At 37.3% G+C, this 23,849-nt stretch overlaps 1 protein-coding gene across 4 annotated transcripts in view; it reads right to left on the bottom strand.

The window, feature by feature from the left end:
* Nucleotides 1-430: 430 nt before the first annotated feature.
* NIN (ninein) overlaps nucleotides 431-23,849 on the bottom strand; it is a 94,829-nt gene continuing 71,410 nt past the window's right edge. For 3 of the 4 annotated variants that reach the window (XM_037155599.2, XM_053670033.1, XM_037155602.2), the window contains 10 exons: nucleotides 23,022-23,135; nucleotides 20,209-20,331; nucleotides 19,412-19,525; nucleotides 18,495-18,641; nucleotides 17,039-17,218; nucleotides 15,877-16,026; nucleotides 13,789-13,890; nucleotides 10,177-10,377; nucleotides 6,749-6,862; nucleotides 431-4,575 (listed from right to left, as the gene is read on the bottom strand). In XM_037155599.2, the coding sequence (XP_037011494.2) occupies nucleotides 4,366-4,575; nucleotides 6,749-6,862; nucleotides 10,177-10,377; nucleotides 13,789-13,890; nucleotides 15,877-16,026; nucleotides 17,039-17,218; nucleotides 18,495-18,641; nucleotides 19,412-19,525; nucleotides 20,209-20,331; nucleotides 23,022-23,135 (1,455 nt within the window). In that variant the 3' untranslated portion in view covers nucleotides 431-4,365. Of the gene's footprint in view, nucleotides 4,576-6,748; nucleotides 6,863-7,946; nucleotides 8,572-10,176; nucleotides 10,378-13,788; nucleotides 13,891-15,876; nucleotides 16,027-17,038; nucleotides 17,219-18,494; nucleotides 18,642-19,411; nucleotides 19,526-20,208; nucleotides 20,332-23,021; nucleotides 23,136-23,849 lie in introns of those variants that run through there. The other variant, XM_037155605.2, reaches the window with a different exon arrangement.

Below are 23,849 nucleotides of genomic sequence, written 5' to 3'. Positions count from 1 at the left end.
GTGCTTATAATTGCATTTACATCATCATTCATGCAAAGTTCAACTAAAAAAGTATGTGCCACCCATGAAGATGGCAAAGTGAAATAATACCACCTCCGAAGCACCCAAAATCCCAAGCATGGCCTTTCCTGTGGTTAAATCAGAATTTTATAAGTAAATTATGAACCACAACAAGAACACAGACCCTAAACTTGCTGTGTGAATGTTATCAATTCTGTGACAAAAATGAAGTGACAGGGACCTAAATCACATACACATCATTTGGGGATTCTTAAAAAATGCATAATCTGATTCATTAAGTCTGGAGTAGAGGATCAGATTCTGTGTTTGCAGAATTTTAAGTGCAATATTTTGATGTTTTTACACTAAATACCAATGATAAATATACTGAAACTGTTTGTGAAAGTTCAACATGTATAGAACACAATAGTCATGTTTGCAAAATGATTTATTTACATTTAAGCTCATATTTAAAATTTCTAAGATAGAATGGCTGAGATGAAATATACAAGGCCGATATAAACACATACACATTAATCTGTATCTGAGAAGATTCCTAGAGATGGCTGTAGGTGAACTCAGGTTTTCCTTCACAAAACCAGTGTTCCCTTAAATCATGCTGTGATGTCTTCCCATAAGAATAAATTTAACATATCTTTCAGAAAAACTGAGAGACAGAAAGCTAACTTGGATTTATTATTAAGCAGCTATTCATATGCCATAATACCAACCCTATTTTACAGTTCTGAGATGTTTAAATAGGTCCAAACATGATATAATGAAAACTTATAGTGAATAAGTTTTAAATATGGAATGCTTTGGTTATTCGGCTTTGACATGGTTTTTGGCTTGTATGATTATATCATTCCAATGAGTCATTCCAGATAATCTGTTCAAAACCAGACTTGCTTAATACTATTTATTACAAAGCACTTAGTCTTCCCTTGACTGGGGATACCTTTAAAATGCTGACGGTAGCAAAACATTTCTCTTTTCCTTCACTCAGAAAAAAAATCACAAAAATAAGAAGCTCATTCAACATAAAATCTGCTGTGAAGTCTCATTCATTCTTTAAAAAAAAGTTCCTCATAGTAATAGTATCGGCCTTGGGTACTGGCACCTTACTAAAATACTAGACCTGTAACAGCTACTCTGATACCGTGAAAGCCTGTGACTTGGTGATCCATTTATGTAAAAGATGCTTAAGATTAAATACATCAGAAATGCATTTGAAGCTTCTGGGGAGCATTCACATTTAAAACAGTTTTAAAATCTGAGTTTATTAAACTTTAGAAAAATAAATAAAATACTATGGTGGTTCTACCCCTCCACTATGGTGGTTCTACCCCTCCCCTTCTACTTTTCTCCCTTCACAAATATAAGTTTAAGAGCCCACGTTTCTAAAAAGCAGAGGAAAGTGAAATAGAACCCAAGTTTTAGTATCCACATTTTCCTCTTCTTAGTGCAACATGCTATTATCACAAAAGCAAATTCTCTTTCCTTGAAATGAAGATCCCATCTTCTATGACTTAATTTAAATAGCTGTCCTTAGGAAGTCAAATGGAAGTTTAACCAGTGCTTTTAACAAACAGGCAGCTATAAATGTCTATAAAATTATACATAACTTGTGATTTTTTAAAGAGTACTATTATAAAGTCTGAAAGCAATATCTAATCATTTAAGTTTAATCTCCTTAAAAGGTCTTTTGATTTTTAAAAAAACTTTTAAAGAAAGATTTTATTTATTTATTTTTAGAGAAGAGAAGGAAGGGAGAATGAGGGGGAGAGAAACATTAATGTGTGGTTGCCTCTCGTGAGCCCCCTACCGGGGACCTGCAGCCTTGTGCCCTGACTGGGAATTGAACTCGCAACCTTTTCCTTTGCAGTCCAGCACTCAATCCACTGAGCCCCATCAGCCAGGGCTAAAAGGTCTTTTAAAAAGCTATAAGCTATATTATCAATTGCCAGTTAAATTCTACTGTAAACTACTTTATAAAAATGAACTGCCACACTCATGTATCAGTTTAAGGTAACTACATTTCTCATTTTGATTTTTCCCCAATCTTATAAATGCAGTAAAGCAAGAAATTAAGCACCTAGATGTTGGTTAAACAAACTTTCATCTGAGCAGCATTTTGATTTTGGATAAAGGGATTCTAAATGTAGTCTATAACTTTCCAGAAAGTCATATTCACATTTACTGTACAGGATTTTATACACACATAAATACAGATTTATGAGAAATAAACAAATTAAGCTACACTTTTCATAGTGTAAAAATTACAACATGAGCACATGCTAAGGTAAATATTTGAGGAATATTCTTGGTGTTCATTTCTGATGGCAATAATGTTGAGTAACTTATACATCATGTAATTATACCATAGACACTTAGTTTATTTATGACCTTAACCTAGGCCTAACCACAATTTTAAGTGAAAAAGATTCTGTTAAATCCAAAGCAGTAAAGGTAGTTATATTTACTAGTAATCTTTGGAAAAGAAAGATGAGGGAAGGAGTGACAGCAGATTTCAAATGCGTTAAAGTTATACTTGTAGGGAAGGGTTAAAATTCCCTTTCCAAGAGGAAATCAGGACTTTCTGATAAAGGCTGTCCAGACGTGAAAAGGTTTGCTTCATGAGTGTGAACTCCCAGGCCCATAAACAACCATGCCTTGTCAGGGTTCTTGTAGTGAGGACTTCTGTGTTGGCAGTTGAGACATGGTACGCGGTTAGGCCTGGAGGAACTCTGAAATTCCTTGATGCAACTTGTATTGAGATTGAGTTTCTGACATATGACGTCTTAGGCAATTTGCTTCACCTTTTGCAGTTTGCTTCATCTTTTGTTCCTGCCCATAAAGCAGTGTTTAATTTTGCTGTTGTACTGCTTGTGAATTAGTGGGTTTGGCCTTCCTGGGATACAGCAGTTTATTTTTCTTACCTAATTGCTCTCTCACAAAAACAAATTGGTGGCTGTGATAGGCTGTGTTAGTGCCCTACACTTACTAAGTCCTCTACCAACTGCTGGCTAATGTAGGCTACTTTGCAGATTCTACTCGGAGGGTAAAAAAGTTATTGAATCTAAAATGTGTATTGTTCTATAAAGTTCTGCTATTGATACTAACTGGGAAATGCTACTTGGCACTCTTTTTTCCTCAGCTGGCATGCCAGTACTTACTTGTCCAGTAAGAAATTCTTATTATCAGATTTGAGGTGTAGAGGAATAGGAAGTATGGGAAATTTTAATCTATTTAAACAAATAAGCAAATAATAACTATTCCATAATTTAGAAGAGGATTTTAACTGTAAAATCAAGGCCCTTTTTCAGAAGATTATATTCACTAACAGTGCAGAAATAAAAATCTCACTATGGCTCTAAATATAAGACAAATAAATAAGGTCATGTGGTTTATACATTTTAAATTCTTACAAGGCCCTACCTACGTTATTTCAGGAAGACAGTTTAAAGTATTGTTCCCTGAGTTCTTGAGGCAACCCCAAATGTAACCGCATGAATTCCCAGACTTTTGAGAGAGAGAAACCCACCTGGGGTCCTTCTCTCTCTTCTAAGAGTAGCTGTTCTCCAAAGTGGTTTGTTCAGTGCTTTCCTTATAGTTCAAATGCTTTAAGAATGTGGCTTTATCCATTGTTAGAAGACAAGTTCTCAAGTAAAACTTATAAGAAGGAAAAGAGGGCTATTTAAAGAATGTAAAGCTTCAGAATTAGTTAACAGTGCAGCTGAGTAAATCAGTTATATATCTATAATACATCGAGAATGATAATACTGTCATAGGTCTCAGAAGGTAGAGTTCTATGGATTGTCTTTTTTGACCTCAGTGGTTATTAAGCCCAGTTTCTGTTGCCAAGTAGGAAGCCTAACAGTTAATTCAAAGAATAAAACTAGTAGAAACAGAATGACTTTTCCATATTTAAATGTTAAAAAGGCATACATTTGGTTTAAAATAAAGATCAAAACACAAAATTAATTAGATATCAAACTGAAAACAGCTAGAACTTAATAATTATCTCAAAAAACTCATTCAAAATTGATGTTCTAAGGTTCTTGAACTGTTTTCAATATCTACCTTCTTGGTGGCTCTTAGAATCTTCTTAAAAATTCAAAAGTTAGGAATACTTCAAACAGTGAAACACATGACTGTTTGCAACTCCCATTAGAGTCCGTTTAGAAAAACTCATTACAGTGAATGAAGACTTCAGTTCTGTTGCTGGCAGTCCTAAGGTAGGCTTAACTTGAAGCCATTAAAGGTTTTTTAACTTAATAATTTAAAAAAAGGTTAACAGAACCTACTGAAATGTTCCACCCATTCCAGTAAAGTGCACAAACATGAGTGTATCCTTTGGCTTTGCTATGACCTCAAGGGAGGTGTAGAAGTCAATGGTGCTGGTGTCAGATTCCTGACTATGTTGCTGAGGCTGGCGATCTTCTCTTCTAGGAGGTCATTTTTCTTCTCAGCTGTTTTTTGTCGCCGTTCAGTCATTTCCAGAGCTTTCAACAACTGGGCATTTTCAACATACAAATCCTTCACCGTTGCATCTGCTTTAGTATTCTTGCCGAGCTAGAAACAGAACCAGAAACATCTTGACTCCATTTCTGTTAATCTTTGAAGTTACAGTCTGACATATGGACAGTTGTTTACAAAGGCAAAATGGCTTCTATCAATTATACTCTCTTACTTTACAATACAGATTTAATATCAGACTGGCATCAGAAATACAAGCGGAGCACATCCACTTATTCCAAACTGTTTCTTTACATAATGTTTGTAGAACTCACTGATAAAAAGAACAAACTGATATTGCAGGGTTCAGAAATGAAAAGTGTTTTTCCACCTAAATAAATCAGGTACTATTCCTTTATTCATTCCTGAAAAATATGAAATACTTTTATGACTTAAATTTCTGAGTTGTAGGGTGTGAACTGTATTTAACTTCATTCTTAACAGATGCTTTATCTTCCTATTCATAACTACAACCTACTGCCTATTTAAAATGTGGCTCATGTATCATAACAAAGAAATAAGACCTGGGCAGTTACTTTTCCTTGACTCTTTCTCTTTTACATAGTGCCTTTTCTAGAAGATATTTATTCTAATACTTATGGTTAGAATATATAGTTTAGGATAGGGTGGGAAAACTTGTCAGCAGCCTTTGGGTAGTTTTATTATTGCTTTTGTCAGTATTTTCTAATCCCTCTTTCCTCATTATACCTTTAACTCGTTTACACATAATTTCAAGCAGGGCAGCTAAAAGTACAAAGGCTGAGGGGCATACAGAGTGGCTAACTGATTTATTAGCATTCCGCAGGTTAATGATGAAGCCCAGAACGTAGATGACTGGCAAGTGTGACATACTAGCCTACTCTCTATTGACCCCGTTCTAATACAATTTTCCCTGCCTCCCTCCCTTCCATTAAAAGATCCTTTGATGGTTCTGTATCATCTAAAGAATGAAATTCAAACTCCACAGCTCAGCATGTCAGGCCCTCTACTGCCAGTTCCTTCCCATCTCTCTAGTTTCCTCTCCTGCTTCTCCCAGGACAGTGTTATGCCAAACTATTAATGCCAAGGTGTTTGCAGATGTTCGCGCCCCCCACCAAATATTGTCATAACTGCATGATGTTTCCGTAGCTTGGAATGCCCCCGCCCCCACCATTTCTTCACCTGTTAAAACCTTACTCAGTGCACAATACTAGGTTTAAGAGGCCTTTAGGAAACTTTCTTTAAATTCTCTGGATTGCAGCAAGTATTCCTTCTCACATTCCCCTCTACTGAAAATAGAGGACCCCATTTTCTTTATTTTTGAAATTATTACCGGACAAATGCTCAATACTTTAGAGGTGAACTATACTACATGTGGGCAGCAATTTTATTTTGTTCACTGCTGTCTCTCTAGTGCTTACAGCAGTTACTACCTGGCATGTAATAACTATATACTGAATAAATTAATGATTAAAGGGTTAAATCAAGTCAATGGTCTTTTTTAACAGGACTTTTTGTTTCCATTCTGTATATTAAGATATAGGATAAAGGAAAGCTTCTGTCTATCTCTGAATGAAGGCCCTCTCTTGGGATTATTCTCCCTAAATTTTACTTATCTAGAAAACCAGGTTGGGCAACTTCTTCCTGCCAACCCCTACGAGTTCGCCTCAAACGTTCTCAGAAAGTAGCCCTTCTTTGCATGTCTGTTTAGTGGCTACACATATAATTTCTAAACATGGAGGCCGCACCGACCACCAGAAGGTGAAAAGGTCCAGGCCACTTAGTGGACAGAGTTCAGAGTCTGGCTTCTAGTTCAAAGCACAGCCTTTTGAATCTGGTTATAGCCATAAAGTACTTTGGGGGGTTATCATAGCTGTCACAAACAGGAAAGCTGGAGTTCTATATATTATCCTCCTTTTTTTTTACCAATATAAATTTTCTGTTTATTTAAGTAGGACTGTTTCCTGTCTTGGGCCAAAAACAACTATGATACTGTTAACAAATATACATTTTTTTTTAAATTGTGGACAAACATATGCCTCATAAGAGCTTTAGAAAAAATCATGTAGAATACAGAATTCATATTTTTGAAGTGGTATGGGGGAACATGAATCCTAACTTCTTCTATACATTGATGGTAGAATTTGCCCGTATCAGAAAACAGTTAATGAGTTAATGGCAATAAAGGAATGTGAAATGAGTTAAAAGGGGAATGTGAGATGGGAGGGTAGAGATGACCTGGGAGTCTCACTTGTTCTTTGAGCTGATTCACTTTCTCCTGAAGAAGCCTTTTCACCAGTTTCAGTTTCTGTTCAACTTCCATCATTCGTTCCTCCATGACAGTGACCAGTTGCTCCTGGTTTTCCTGAAGGGAAGAAAAAAACATGCATTATCCTTTGAAAATCATGCCACACTGAAGTGAAAACACTAATAGTTTATTTTCCCCATAAGGTGCCTAAGGAAAAGACCGCAAATGTTTTCCTCTGTAACAGGAAGGGTGGATTTCTTATGAAATGGGAGTTCTGAACACTGCATGGGTTGTACGTGTTAGAAAAGTAATCCTATCAGAGAAAGAATCAAAGATAAAACAAAAAAGAATCTTACCTGTGTTACAATCTTCCCCTGAGATAAAGCAAAATTCTTAGAACCCACAATTTAATACCTGTGTGCACTGTTAGTAAAATAGGTATTCAAAGTAAGCTAAAAGATGGTTATCAACCTTCCATCTGTGATTTGGGTTTTTGCAATACTGGCCCTCTTAACGACAAAACAAAAACTGAGTTTATTCTGGGCTGTCTAACATTTCCATTAAGCTCGAAATATGCATATCTGTTTTTCTTTTAAAATGGCTGTTGACTGTGAGGCTGTTAAGTGTTTCTTCATGATAATTAGCCTCTTCCTGCCAGTTGTTTTATTCATCTGTTTCCAGTTTGACTTGTTCGTGTGAAGCAAACGTCGGGCTGGAGGACGCGTTTATCAACCGAACAGATTTAAAATTAAGAAGCTTTTCCCCACAAACAGCTGAAATAGGGCAGCACAGAGCCCTGGCTTCTTTTCCTCTCCTCACATTACAATGCAAGTGACGGCCCCTCCCCACAGTCCACTAAAATGTTCGTGTCAGGAATTTCCAATTTAAAAAATTCTTCAAATGTTAAGTAAAACTCAGTTGTTAGTGGCTGATGGGATAACCAGCCTTTAAAAATCACACAGAATGACCAAACATGAGTTGAAAGCCAATGTATTACGAAATAATAGCATTTATTCAAACATAAAAGAAACAACTAAACCATGTGATTACTTTGAAGATGAAAACTGTAGTAGGCCAAAGTATAATGCAGAAAGTAAATTTCAAGAAATCAGACTTTGAGAGCATCTAGCTTTTTAAAAAATCCTACCTTTTAAAAGATAAAATGGCTGTTTAAAATTTAAACGTAAAATGGAAAATGCCTGATTTCCATTTGCCCTAAAAACAACAATAATAGCTAATTAATTTAAAGAACAAGGAGCATGGCAAAAGAGTGGGGAAAGAGGAAAACAAAGGCAGTCATATTTAAAATTTGTTTTATTGTTTCATCAAAAATTTCCTGGCAAAAAAGTATTGTACATCTCATACAAAACAGTATAAATAAACCCTGACTTTCTTCAAATTCCATATAGAAAAGTAGTACCTTTTATTAAAAATAGTTACAACATATGGAATGAGAAAATATATGGAATACATCCTTTCAAGAATCTCAAATCCACACTCTTTAAATGGTATAAATAAAATGATTTTGAACAAGCTAAAATTTGTGAATTTGATTCACAAATTCTGTCATTTCTATATAAATAAATGAGACATAATACTGCAAAGGCATAATAATAATATTATTATTAATATTAATAATAATTTAAAAGAGCACTTGATTCCAAAACATTCCTCAGCTTATGCCTCTGTGTTTGTGTGGTGTGTGGGTGTGTGCATCTGAGTGTCTGCCATGGTAAGAAATGCCATCCATAGCAGCCCAGTGTTCACAGGTGCCCAATCCTTCTGCAGGAATCTGCATGCACTGCTCGCTGCTCCGGTAGCAAGGCCTAGAGAAAGAAGGCAAGTGGTACACTTCACCCTGATGTCCAGATTATGTTTTGGGGGGAGGAATCTAAATTCACACATGTACAATGCAAGCAATTTTTAAAAGCACACACATGAACACCACGTAGGCAGGCAGCACGACACAAAGGCAGAAGAAATCACACCACTCCACGCACAGAGACAACGTGCAAATTCTAATAGTATCCTTAAAACTAGTGTCAGCTCCGTTACAGACACAGCAGAGCCTGTGGTGGCGTTCTAGTGACAGCAAAGAGCAGCCCTCCCTGCCGTCTGACTGGAGAAGCTTTTTCGTTTTAGTATGAAAATCTTAACCTATTTTTGTCTCCCTAATCCTGAAGCAACTGGAATAATTATTTTTCCAATAATTTGGGATTACTTATTTTTAACCATTGGTGGGGGGCTGGGAAGAGCACGCTTTGATAATAATGTGCCTGAGAAAGCAACGAATAGAACCTTCGCCTAGTCATTGGTTTAAAATGTCCAGTAAAAAATGAGGTCAAGGTTTTATAAATCGACTCTGTAATGAAGAGTTGAAGCATCTAATACCCCGCCATCACAAGTTTTTATTCAAGAACTTAATTTTAATATTTGAAAATTGAAGTGGAATGTAGGAAGTTTCTAAAAACATGGATTTTAAAGCACAAAAGAAAAACATTTTTAAAGGCTTTGCTGGAAAGAAAATGGCGGAAGTACACCATGACAAAGCATAGATATATGTTAGGAGAGGAACAGAGAACTGCTCTGATGTATAATTATAGTGTGAATGTGACTTTGCAAAGCCACTTTGAGGGGCTTACAGAAAAAGAGTTGGGAAATTCCTTATCAAATGTCAACTGAGAAGCAAAGTATTTGAAAATAGAAGAGCATCCAAACCAGAAAGAATTAATTTATAATTCCACAAACTGAGGAGTACTTTTAATTTTATTTCTAATTCTGAATAAACTAAATGCACAAGACCAAAGAGTTAAGAGACTTCTGGAAAAGGATGATTATGAGTGAAGCCCTAAAGAGAATAACTGTTTGAAAACCTAGGTGATATAAGGTATCTGGTAGTGAGCTGGGATAATGCTAATTCAAAGGGGAGGGGAAGATCTTTATTATCTTAAAAATGATTTTTTATATGATGTAGTTTGAAAAACTCTAAGTGAACTATGTCAACTAAAAAGTCACTGACTACACATTGGACTGTTAGCTGTGAAAAGTCCCTGGTTGTGTATTCCACGGAAGTCAGCAGGCTGCACGCCTCTGGTACAGGAAAACCCGGGAAGCTTTGTTAGTAATGCATGTCCTAGAATTGCACTTGAATTCTGTAATACTTTTGGCATCAGACAAGACTGTGCCCTATGTATAAGTTATCCATCATCAATTACGTATGTGCAAAGGAGACCCAGAACAAGTAATTACCCAGCTTAGAAGCTGAGGGCTCAAAAGCAACACTGCAAAAAAACAAAAGAAAAAAGGCACTGCAGTTCTGACAGAAGATTTATATTCTTTGTCTCCACCTTTCAACCGGTATAATGTCAAATAAACAGGTCAAATAATTAGGTGATCTGAGCTTCTGTTAAAGGAAAACAAGAGCCTCATACCTCTGGTGTGTGGGTTTCGGAGGTTCTGTTTTCAGGTTCCTCCCGCCAGTGCTGGTTTCTCCTTTCTGCCTGCAGTAGCTGGTGTTGAAGCTGCAGAAACTGCTCCCTGGGCACCATCGGACAGGCTTGCTGCTGGAGCAGCTGCAGATCCCAAGCATGAGGGGTTGGGTTAAGCATCACAGTGGACCTCAGGTGCTGCATCTGGAGGACAAGGGCAAAGCCTGGTCAGCTGCAGCACATTCAAACACATACCTGCTCCTGAAAATGTTAAGCAGAGAGTAATGAAGCCTGACCCCATGACAACTTGCAAATCAGGATAGCGTATGGGTCTGGGTAAGAAGTAAATGGGAAGAATAATTTTGCTTGGGAGACAATATAATTAATGAATCAGTAGTCCTTCTTAAAAGTTTTAGACTTCAGATTGTTCTTTCACACTCTTGAGTAAGTACAAGGGTATGGGGTACATGATGTACATAATGTCTGGATTCTATTTCGTTGTTTTTCTTAACACTAGATAGGGGTGTCAAACTCATTTTCACTGGGGGCCACATCAGCCTCGTGGTTGCCTTCAAAGGGCCAAATGTAATTTTAGGACTGGATAAATGTAACTACTCCTGAATAGTTAAGCGAGAGCTTGGCACTGCCGCCGAGTAGAGACAAGGTGGAGGGCAAGATTCGGCCCGCAGGCCTTGTGCTTGCCACCTGTGCACTAGAACATTTAATTATCCCTCTTTAAAAAACAACCACACGGGGTTGGAGTACACAAAAGGAGAGAGTGGTTATGTTTTAGGGGCTTGCAACTTACCATTCATAAAGATTCTTAAAAGCAAACATTCAACGACTACATGTTTTTCAAGTTAGCAATATTTTTTCAAAGGATCTTGCATCTAAAATTATTTTAAACTATTTTAGCTTAGCAGTGTTAATATTTTTAAATAGCACAGTAAAACAGGCAATTCTGGGGCATAAGGTGATATCCCAGAACACCTGGGAACTGAAGTACATGGAATACAAGTATTTGTTCAAGACAATGAGGAGGTGGTATGCGTATCACATGCCAGTCAGAGTTGGGGAGAGGAAAGAGAAGAGGAGAATGCATTGCGTTTGGCCAGTGAATCATGCCACTTCCCGTCTGTTGACACATCCAGCAGACACAGGGCTCAATGGAAGGCATGCAACAAATATGAACAAATACTAATCTCGAGAAGTACCCCCAGGCTTGTGAAAAGGGGAAAGGTCCTCTAAGACACGACTACAATGAAAGGTTATCATGAAACTTCAGAGCCACTATCCATTTCTGTCAATCTAAATTTTGGGGGTGGGCCATTACCCATTTTGAAATATGTTATAGATTCAGAAAACCCACCACTTTATTTTCAGGAATGAGGAACATAAAGAATTATGATCCCATGATTTTATATCAGTGGGATAGTTTTCATCACATGTCTTCAAATACTGAGTTGTAAATACTGAGCAAAATCCTGATGTAAATGTAGACAGAAACATATTCTACAGTTAAAGCAAAATGAAAATGAATACTGGCTCTTTTCTTAAGTACTTATTAACTGCTACAGTCAATAGACATGATTACATGTACAATGAATTGAATGAGATGTCTCCATGCTATGCAATTCATTAAAAGAGAATGTTCTACCTTCACACACTATCTCAGGCAGAGAACTGCACCCTTCTCTGCTAGTTCCAACCACAGAGTTCTAGGCACAGGTTAGCCACAGACAAAACAAAAACAAAATTGCAGGAGTTATAAAAAGAAGAGAAGTATGAGTTATAAAAAGAGAAAGAAGAGTACAAATTGAGTGTATTATATACCTGAGTATGAGTGCTTTTTAGTCAGTAAGAACTGACAAAGAACCAACAACTACACTGTATACAAATTGTACAGATATTAAAAGTTTTGGAAGTAGGTGGTGATGGTTCTAGAACATCATGAATGTAATCACCACCACCGAATTGTGCACTTAGAAATGGTTAAAATGGCAAATTTTATGCATATATTTACCATAATTTAAAAAATTAATGTAATATACAAAAAACATTAAAATGTATACTTTAAATAGGTGAATTTTAGTATATGAGTTATATTTCAATAAAACTACTAAAAAAATCCAATTTGTTCAGGTCTATATGGAGTAATAGCTCAGTCTTATTTTCCTAAAGAAAGCTTTGTTGGAATAGTGTATAAGATGTTCTTTTCAGTCTTTCCATTGAAAATTCATGCTTCTTATTTATTTAGCTCTAGTGCCAAGTACACTCCCTTATCCATTAGTAAACACTTACTATTAGATCAGGAAGAAAATAGAAGGAAAAACTGCTTGGGGAGATAAGGGGGTTTCCAAGGCCAGTGAGAGCAATGGGAGAACTGGCCGGCTGGCAGCGTTTGGAGAAGGTCTAGTAGTGATGGAGTATATACCCTGTTGCTCTTCAGTGTGGTAGTAGACACAGCAACCTTAGATTCAGATTTATTATTTGTTACAGTATATAATTATCTCATCAGAAAAGCATAACTGCATCTAAACACAGCCCGCGGGCTCAAGGTTTTGAACCTTTGAAGCAGTATGAATTCCTATGACATTTATTATACGCTGTCAGAGAAAGAAAAAAATGCTTTGGATTTCGCTATTTATAGTTCAGTAACCTCTCTATTAGTGAATAAATCAGAGGACATAAAAGTGACAGAAACCTCAGTGATCATTTAAATGTCAGTGTGATATGTTTGCCCACGTTTCACATTTAAAAACCAAGCATCTATTTCAAGTTACCTTTGTATGTGCCCAGCTTCATAAACATACTTAAACATTTCTCTTCCTTCCAATATTCTGGCTTAAAAATAATTGTATACATAGTACTTTCTAATGGCACACAAAAAAGGCATTTTCTACTCATGCCTCCCAACCTTATAAAAATTTTACAGTTCACAAACATTGGATTAATATTTCCACCTACCCAAAGCAAAGTATCTCAATGAAATTACAACTTGTTAGGGAGGATTTTTACATAAGTTGTTTCAGAGCCGTCACTGTTCTCAGTTCTCAGCCATCTAGTAGACTGAAACCCAGGGTGCAGGCTGCCAGGTTTGTGTTTAACAGCTGTACTTCTAGCAAGCCAGTGCTGAGTTACTAATGTAACGAACAGTGGCAACACTTGAAAGTTAAACTTCTAAATGCTAATGTTCTCGAATATATTGCATGGATTTCCTAGAGGTTGTTAGAGAGCAGCCATATCTATAAAACACTATATTATGGCAGGTACCAGGAAGCTGTTACAACCACGGCAAAGGCAGGACAGCCGTGGGTCTCTTGGCTAGTTCTGGACAGTCCCTGCCATTCGAACAGGTCCTTACATGTCAGGACAGTCAGCATCATTCCCATTCCTTCCTCTGTGAAGCAGGATGAATTCCCATGACTGTGTATTAAGCTAAAATGTCCATCAAACTTGCTAAGACAGACCAAAGAATTCAGCTTGGCAGCATATTTAGATTTTCACTTTTTTCATAATACGAATTCAATGCTATGCTAGGCTCCCCCAACAAATGGCTCATTCATGGATTAAAATATTCTTCATAGCTAAGGCCATTTGCTTAAAAGCTTATACCTCCATTAGCTGCTCATCCAGTTTTACTTGTTTCTTTTTCAGGCCTTCGGTTTCCAAATGAATTGTTTCTAATTCTTGTTCAAGGGAATTCATTTGACTGACCTGTTAAAAAGCAAACAAAAAATATCCTTTAAACAAAGCAAAACAAAACCTCCATCTGAATCGCTCTACTTTACTTTGACAAGTTTACACTAGTCAGATACCTCAGCTCTTGAAAGAAAGCTGGGTTCATTGCTTGAAGGAACTCAAACAAAATAATGCAGTGCGTTTATTACATTTAAGTCACGTAGTTATAATCACCACTCTTCATGCAGAGCAGATTTCTTAAGGGAGCTGGCTTTCAAACTCCAATGCCACTCATTGTATGAAATACATTTTACCTTGCAACTCAGAAAATATACCCACTTCCACTTGTTACGTATACATGTGTATTACTTATAAATACATATCACTGAAGGAAAACTTTCAGAAATAATACTTATCCTTACCAGGTACTCATAGTTTGTGGTATGTTTTATTAATAAAAATGCTGATGTTTCCCTGAATCAATTTTATGATTCTCTACTATGGATCTGCAGTGGAAAAAATACTGTCTTAAAGAAAAGTTTAAAGATTTAAAACTGGGAATACATAAACCCTGATTTCTATAACTCCTTTCTTAATTTTAAAGATGAAATTTGAAGATTTTATGCCTATCCATTTTTGGAACTCTCTTTTTTATAAGAAGAATCTAATGAGCTCGAGAACACTGGGATTTGGAATATTGCTAAATAGAAAAGATAAGACAATATGCTAGAACAATATATTAATTTTTGCTTCTACCAGAAGAGATGAAGACAGTAGCAAGAACTGTTAAACAGAGTGTAGTCTCCCAAAGTATATTTAAATTCATTGTTAAGTTAAAACCTATCATTAGATTTTTTTCCCTTAGTGAGTAGCTAGATGAAACCCACACTGTCTTACTTCAAAAGTGTACTTAAATGTAAAAGTTTACATTTGAGTAAATTAAATTACATTTCAGCTTTAGAGCACAATCATTCTTCTTACTGCCAACGGTCATCATAACTTTGACTAATAACAAAATTATGAAATTTTCATAAAATAAACGATCATCATTCTTGCCAGATTTTTAAACCATAACTTTTAGAAGTAAACAGTGAAAACTATGAGTTTTAGTTTAGAAAAGGAAAGAACAATGAGTAATAACAAGAACCCCTAGAGTAACACTGGCCTAGAACTCTAACTTCATGGAACAAAGAACTGAACTGTGCCTCAAAGGTTTAACCACGTGGTAGCCAGTCTCCACGATGGTGCCCCATAATCTCCACCTCCTGGTCTTCACACCCTTGCATGGTCCCCGCCTCTCTCTCCCAGGGTTAGTCTGTGTGACCAAGAGAATACAGCAGAATAATGGTGCTTATCATTTCTGGGATTAGTTTATAAAAGGTACAAGAGCTTCCGCGTGCTGGTGTTTTGGGATCTCTTTCTCTTATCGCTCATCGCCATATCCTGAGGAAAGGCCAGGTGGTGAGGAGCTGAGGCCTGTGACAATGAGTCAGCAGGGAAAGAAGCCCCCCCCCCCAACAGGTATGTGAATGGACCTGGACGTGGATCCTTTAGTTCCAGTGAAGCCTTTGGATGAACACAGCCCAGGCTGATATCTGGACTGCAATCTCGTGAGACACCCTGAGCCAGAAGCATTCCTTTGAGCTGCTTCTGAATTCCTGACTCACAGAAACTGTGAGACAAATGTTTGTTGTTTTAATTTGTTACCAAGAAATAGATCATACAGACCTTAAGATGTTCCTAATATATACTTTATTAACTTATAAAGGTTTGGTAATACTAAATAAAGATGAATAACTGTCTTCTTTGTGAAAGCTTAAAGTTAATTAATTGTACCTTTAACCACCACTCAGTCAAAAAGGAGCATACTGTTGACGAGACTACCAGAACACAGATGTGAGGAAAAACGAAAACATGCCACTGCAGTCATTTCCTTGGAAGCACACGGGAAGAAATGCACACTTAGGGACACGTCATAGTCAGAGCATAGTAGACACGCAGTAGAAACTCTTAAAAGCTCACCTTTCTATTTGTAGGAGATCTTTCCTTTTGCAACTGCTCACACTCTCTCTTTAAGCTCAACTTTTCCTGCTCCGTGGGCTTCACGGTCCCTGACGAGCTGAGATGTTTCTGGTGCTTGGTGGGGAGAAGGCTGGATTCCAGTTCCCGGACCTAACCAGAACAAATGTAAGAGGAAGAGACGTTAATGTAATCACCGAGCCAGGAAAGCAAACCACGAACATAAGGAACGTTTTTATTCACCACTTGGATATCATTGTATTAAAGATATTTTATCAGTCAAGTCTGCTAGTCCTTGAAGCCTGCTTCATTGTATTTCAAAAAGATCCTTTCTAGGTAAATCTATTTTCAGTCCGATTGGCTCTAAAAGCCCAACACTGTAAGGAACAGACAGGGAAGGAGGGGACTTCTGGTTCTGCCAAATGGAAGTCAAGAAAACAGTCCTACACACTTCTGCTCTGACATAAGGTGACAGTCCCATCTATTTCACATCTGAAGCAACATATTTACATCAGTGAAGTCCTGTGAGGACCGTGACCACGTCTGTCTTACTTGACACTGAAGCTTCAGTGACAGCAGACTTTGTGGCCCATAGTAGGTGTGCTAAATGAAAATCTGTGGCCCTTCAGAGAGCTATTCCTTGAAACAGGTGTTTAAGTAAAGGTTAAACACAGCTGGTTAGTAGAGGTAAAGAACTTAAACATCAACTCAGTGGTTGGAAGAGATGATCCTTAAAGACCGTTCTGGCCTTTAAACCTGGAAATACCCTTTGAAAAGGGGCACCTTTTCTCTTCAAAGGACTTAGACAAAACAGATTTGGGTCTTGCTTGGCCGTTTTTGTACTATACTAGTCTCAATGGCTAGACTGTTTGAAGAATGACATATGGTTAACAACTTCCATGAGCCTATACTTTGGAATGAGGATTAAAATAAGATTTTAATGTACTGATAGAACTGCTTATACAAAAATGAATAATATTGTATAAACATATCAGGATACACCTTAATGAAAGTGAATGATAAATAAACCATTCTTAAAATAAGTCTACTGCAAGAGAACACTCAAATCCATGCCTTTCAACTATTTTCAACACATCAAACATTCATTTTCACATCAAACTAAGCATTTTCAAACACATGCCACCTTGCACAACATTTCCAGTACCTTCTCCCGGGAGTATGTGAGCTCTGCTTTGGTGTTTTGCACCACAGTTTGGAGTCTCTCGTTCTCTTGCCAAAGCAGCTGTTGTTCCTCATTCCACAGATGGTCCAACTTGTCCCAAGACAGCCGTTGCTGCTGGCTATGGAATCCTGATGGCTGGCTGGCTACTTCTGGGGCCCAGTTCTTAAGAGAGAGGTGTAGAGCTAAACTTAAAAACAAGCTGAGTTCTGCTTTTCAGTGTCATGTTTACCTAATGCCAACAATTCTTAGTAAGTGCCTTTCAACTCTCATCTCTGTCTTCTAATGAGAGCAAGTGTATATGTGTGTATGTATACATACATGCATATATATGTATATATGCACACAGAGAGATAGAAATAAATAAAACAATGTTATTGGGATTTACTTTTAAAAAAAGGTGTGTAAATGCTCTGTTTAAAACAGTCTTTGGCAAAAGAGCCCCATCAAGTCTAGTAGCAAAGGTGACTGAACGACAAGTCCCACTTCCATGAAGGACACAAGTACAAAGAGACTGGTAGGCTAAAAAACTGCCTCATTCTTATGAAGTTATGTCTGGAACCCAGATAACTACTCTCCTGGCTAACAGAAGACATGGAGGGAACTCTGAAATGCGCTGCTAACTCGAAAGCTTTCACAAGCTCAATTCTACTTCCATTTTCGCACATGTAATCATATCCTTTTTTAGATCCCAAAGCACATGTTGTCCATGTAATTGAGGCCTGAACACAGAAATATACTTTAAGCTACCAAAGTGACTTTTGGGATCCTGAAAATTGATTTTTTAAAAAAGGCAACAGAACTAGATAAGCCTTTTAAGTCAAAACAGAAAAAAGATACCATCTCACTTGGAGAAAAATGTCAGCTCAAAAGTAGTTTTTAAAAATGGAAACTTTTATTTAAAAAAAAATCACAGTTGAAAAGTATCAGGAGATAAAATAACTGAATTAATGCGTACTTTTATGGAAAGACAAGAATCTCAACATCTACTCAAGGATGGCATCCGCAACACTGTTCTTTATTTGTGCACAGATGAAGCGGCATTGTGATATTAAAGTGAGATGTGCTTTCTACAACTTCAAAATGTTTTAGTTTTACAACAAAACAACTGAGTCATGGTCTTCTGACTTGCACAATACAAAAAGTTACCTTGTCACTATGGTTCTATTTATATGAAGTTCAGAAACAAGGTTCCTAATCTAGGGTGCAGAGGGTAAAGCAGTGGTTTCCTGGGGGTTCTCAACTGCAGGGGACAGGAGAGAGCCTGTTGGGTGCTGGAAATGTCTTATATTTTGAACTAGGTGGTGGTTACACAAACACAGACACGGAGATATGTAAACTACATTTTACATTATACATATACATAAATAACCAAGACGTATACTTAAAATGTATATACTTCACTGTATAAAGTTATACCTCCATAAAAAAAGGAAATTACCTTGTCACCAGCATTCTGAAGTTGCTTATGTAAAGACATCACTTCCTGTTTTAAAGCCTCCTTTTCCTGCTGAGTCACTCGTAGATCAGATTTAATCCGGGACATTTGCAGGTTTACGCTCTGCAGGGTGTCCTCTAAACTCTGAACCTGCACGAGGAGAGCAACCTCACACAGTGACCCAAATCCTTGTGGTCTAGCCTGCAGCATGTCCAGGTGTGAATGAGCTTGGAGAAGATAACCCCTGGGTCCCTCCCATTTCTACGCACTATCTCCAGCTTTTTACTAAGGCTCAGTGGAAACTGAGCATATTATATATATTTATAAGATGTTAAATTATATTTACAACAATGATGAACTATGCCTAGAGCAAGATATTGCCGATATAATCATCTGGTATATTACCAAGTGCTACCTTATAGAGCCAATGAGCGGCAACTGGTATCACAAAAGATGGTTTTACCTAATTTTCTAGAAATTATATTTAAGCCTGTGGGGTTGGTTTGTAAAGGACCTCTTAGTTGAAAATAAAAATACATACTCTTAGTACCCTACTCTCTGCTAACATCTCAACTATTTCGATTAAAAAATTAAATGGGTAAAAGGAATGGTGATACAGATCTTTATAATAGGGCATGAACCCGCCTTAGGAAACCCACTTCTAAATTACAAACAAGCAGTTCTTTTTGCACACTATTTTCAAGCTTTCATAAATAAGTAATTTCATAATGTTGAGATAATCTCATAATAATGAACTATGAGGGAAATATTCAAGTTATGCTTGTATCAAATATTAGTCAAACTGAATCATTCTAAGCCCTTTTAGGCCACTTGCACCTGGAATGTTCTTTCTTCTGTGGGTTCTGCTGGAAGACACAGGAAGACGAACTGTGCAGATGAAACAAGAATTGTCCACATACCTTTTCCTGTGAAGCCACTAGTTGCAACTTCAAGCTTTCATTCTGGTGTTCCCAAGACTTCTGTTCTTGCTTCATCGTAGCAATTCTGTGCTCTAAAAGACTTGATTTGGTCAACTGTTTTGGGAAGAGAAAAAGGGTAATAGGGCATTTTTGCAAACATATCTAGCCTCAATTATGTGCCTCCACTTATGCTGAAAAGATCAAGTACCATCTACTTACATGGGGAGCAGAGCAAAGTGAAAGACATTTTCCTAACTGACCCCCTGTCTACCTTCAATTCTGAGGAGTCTCTTTTCTTTGGGCATTCCCATTTTCCTTTCTCACTGCCTCATATTTTACAGGTTAGACACCGTGGCCTGGAAGGCAGTTAGAAATCTCAAAGGTGCATTGTAACAGGAAAATAAGGTGGGACAAAAGCATTGTTTTGGATTTACTAGGGAAAATGCAATAGAAAAACAAGTGTCTGTGTAATAGATCTCAGATTATTAAATACAACAATATGTTTATATTATATATAACTAGATAGCGATAGATTCAAATACTATTATTAAGTAGCATGGCCACATATTAAAATGAGACTAACTTTGTATTGCTGCATTTAATAATATAGTTATTAAGCAACTAATTTAGACTGCTGTTAAAACCATGGCTTCAGCTCTAAGGTCACGTGATGCCGGCTGAAATGTTCTTCCAGGAGACTTTGGAACAGTTAGGCTAACAGGCCCATGTGCACAGAGAAATGCTCATTGTGGTACACATTGTATAATCATGGTAAAAAGCCGTCTTATTTTCACTACCTTATCAATACAGCTGTTTAATTCTTCACTTAGAGCTTCCTTCTCTTTTTGCAGTTTTTCATTGTAGCTTAGAACACTAGCAATTTTTTGCTGGAAGTCAGAGAGATCGGGACATCTGTGCAGCTGTAAGAGATAAGCAAATGAGCCCCCCTGTCACATCCCATGCCCATATTTATAAAAATGTATTTATAAACAGGGCATTTTCATGGCTGCTGCTAGATATTTCAGAGGACAGCTAAACTCTCAGGGACTACAGTTAACTTTAACACAATGTTCCCTGCTAAGCTTCTCTCCATTCTCCAGTTGACTGTTGGTTCACACAGACTTAACCAGACAGACATTAATAAATAATGGCCCTGGCTTTCTGTTTTACTTTCAGGATAGAAGAAATAACATACTGATATCCTGTCATCAATTTAACTTGTGTACATACAGCACAATACATTTTCCTCATTCTTTTTTAACTTCAAAAATCTCAGTCGAGCCTATAGAATTGGCATGAACCAAGTACAATGTATTAATACAAAGGCAAGTTTAAAGATAAAACAATGTTTTTCAGCCTGTTCCATGTACCCTTCCCTTTGGAAGATGCACAAATTGACATGCTCAGTACAATGTTGCTGGGGTAGACACACTGGCTTCCTCCTCTCCTTTTATGGAATCGGGACAAACTAAAGACATTTTTTGTTTCTTTTCAGCATCAACCTTAGCACTATTGACACTTGGGGCCAAGTAATTCTTTGCTGTGGGCTCTGTCCTGCACACTGTAGGGTGGGTAGCAGCGTGTCTGGCTTTACCATTTGGATTCCGGCAGCACCCCTCCCCCTCCCCACACACCAGTGATAAAAACCAAAAACACCTCCAACACTGCTAAATGTCCCAGGGTGGGGGAGCAACCCCCACCTCCCTCCAACTACTGCCTTAAAGAGACTATTTCTTATACTTCTTAACTCTTTTCCACAGTGCATACAATTTTAATTTCCCTCCAATTCGCTTGACTTTCAAATTTTTAATTTTTATTACCATTATGATTTTTTATGGCCATCTTTCTACTTCCTACCTGGAGTTCTTTTACATTTAGCTTAGGAAGAGTATGACAAAATAGCCTTTGAGGGCTGAATCTTGTCTTCAACCAGCAACAAATCTAGCATACCTTACAAATCTAAATAAGTGAGAAGGATACAGGAAAATGTGTTTTAAAGTACCTGGCCATTGGTTTTGTGAAGGACCTCTCTCCTTTGCTCACTACCTTGCCTCCCCACTCCCTGACCCTCACAAAGCCTGGTATCATTTTAGGTGTCTACAAACTGGCGTGTGACTTCTGCTGATGCCATTCATGTTTCTTTTCAGTGTAACAGATGATAAAAATGCTTTGTGAACAAGGAGTCATTAGGTCATATAGGGCAGCCCATGCTTTGTAGGTCCCAGCTGTACGGCAGGGACAATGGGCTGACCCTTCAGGGACCATTCCACTCTTGTGATCCGAGAGAATGCTATGAAGCAACTTCCTGCCACAATTTACATCAATGCCACTCTAAAAAATATGCAGTAAAAATCTGCCAAATGATGTCCTTCCTCAGTGTGTTCTGCCCCTTTTCTTCTGATCGCTAGCTTAGCAAAGTTGCACGTCACATGTGTCCCATGCTATGGATTTGGAACAATCATTATCATCTTGAAGGCTGAACGACAGGCAGATTTTCAAAAGGTAAATAAAGAAAATGTGCCAAAGTTCATTGGGATGAAGTTGGTAGTAACAGCTTCGGAACACTTATCTACCAGAAAAGGGCCTGTAAGTTTTAACTTCTGCGGTGTTTACATGGACAGTCAGCTTCTTCTATTATGGCAGAAGAGATATACTCTGTACAGTAGCATCTGACTTGAAAAGGTTCTATTAAAGCACCCATTAGGAACCAGCACTATACTAAGCATTATGAGAGACACAAATTCCCTGAGAGTCTCAGAACCCCATTAGGAAATTAAGACTGACAGGAGCCAAGTAGAGGTTGACATGAACATAACCCTTGGTGGTAGAGACTCAGTATTTCAGCATTCCGGGAAGGACACTTTTGTGTTCATAGGCTGAACAGACACAAGAGAGAGAATTTTATCATCTAAAAATGTTACACTATTAAAATAATCCTTTAGTGAAGAAAATTAAATGAAATGAACTAAATTCTTTCAAACAGAAAGATTCCTGTACTCACTGGAAAATTCAGAATAAAGAATAAAATAGGACAATGTCCAGGATATAACTTTAAAACAAACTCTGTCTTGTACTTAAAATTAAGTCTTTGAAACTTTGAAATAGGCTTCTGAAAGGCAAATTCATGAGACTGCAACCCTGATAATACTCTAGAATTCACCCTTATGTCTTAGTCAGATACCTCATACTTGCTTTAAGGAAAAGGGATAAGAAGGACTAGCTTCACCTGTGTCTTCATGAATCTGGGTGAACAGTTATTAAAGTTATAAGCCAAAGTGGCCTTTTTTTTTAGACAAACATATTACTTTTTCACCTGGTTTGGAAAAAGTAGAACAATACATTTCTTAAACTAAAGTGGTTATGATTCATTTATAGCAACAGAAATTCAGTCTATAACATATATGTTACAAACTAGAGCAACGTTTAGAGATTTAGCAATAGTAACCCTTACAAATAGATCAAGCCCTCAACTTGACTAAGCAATATGCTAGTTGCCATGATTCAGTAAAAGGGACATTTAGTGGCCAGAAAAGCCAGAAGACCATCAGCTGCATATCGTTCTAGGAGCCCCCTTGCCTGAGAACCCCCCCTAAGCAACACACAGTCTTACTTGTTTCATTCTCTCCAGTTCATCTTTGAGAAGGAGGTTTTCCTGTTCCACAATATGAGTCTGTATTTTAACTTCAGAAAGTTCTGCTTCCAGACAAGACACTAAAGTGGAGGACTAGGAAAAAAATTAAAAGGTGAAATAATATACAGATTCATTTAGCCTGTGGGAACTTAGTAGGGTCACAAAAGGCAGAGTTAAGGACATACTAGTACAGATTCAATGACATACCGTTTTGTGACCATTCATCCTTATTCCCGATAAAACTATCTTTTCAAAGACTTTCCTCTTAAATGGCATGAACGTGATTTCTAGGGTAGTTTTTGCAAGTTTCTCCACAGTAAGGTTACTATTTTTCTCTTGGGGGACATACTTTGAGGCTGTGTAACCTGTGTTTGTCCCTAAACTTTTGCTTATTAATTTTGGTGTCTATCAGTAGATTCTGTCTACAATAATTATTACTCTGATGTTAGCCCTATAGTAATTTTCTATTTGTTTCTTTCTACATTTATTCATTGGAATTCTACTGTAAGGAAGACAGTGTGTCTCTCCCCTTTACTCACTTACTCAGTTTTTTATATAGGTATGGCCTATAGATACTTGTTTTATCTGACATTTGTAACAATATTTATTTTACGTTATACTATGATTATTTATTTTGTTGATGAAATTGTTCCACCTTTGGCCACAACATGCCCAATCTTTTTTGAGCCCTTTATTCTTTCTGGCACCATGAAATATTCCAGGCTCTTCTTGAATTTTCCCTGTTTCAGCCTTAGAATCAATCATTTTTCCAAGGAACTCTGGTTCCTTTCTTAGGAGAAAGGTGTT

The sequence above is a fragment of the Artibeus jamaicensis genome, unplaced genomic scaffold, assembly GCF_021234435.1.
Source record: "Artibeus jamaicensis isolate MK-2021 breed Jamaican fruit bat unplaced genomic scaffold, CSHL_Jam_final contig_548, whole genome shotgun sequence".
In the NCBI taxonomy this organism is placed as follows: Eukaryota; Metazoa; Chordata; class Mammalia; order Chiroptera; family Phyllostomidae; genus Artibeus; species Artibeus jamaicensis.
This window is presented reverse-complemented; position numbering and strand designations above follow the sequence as displayed.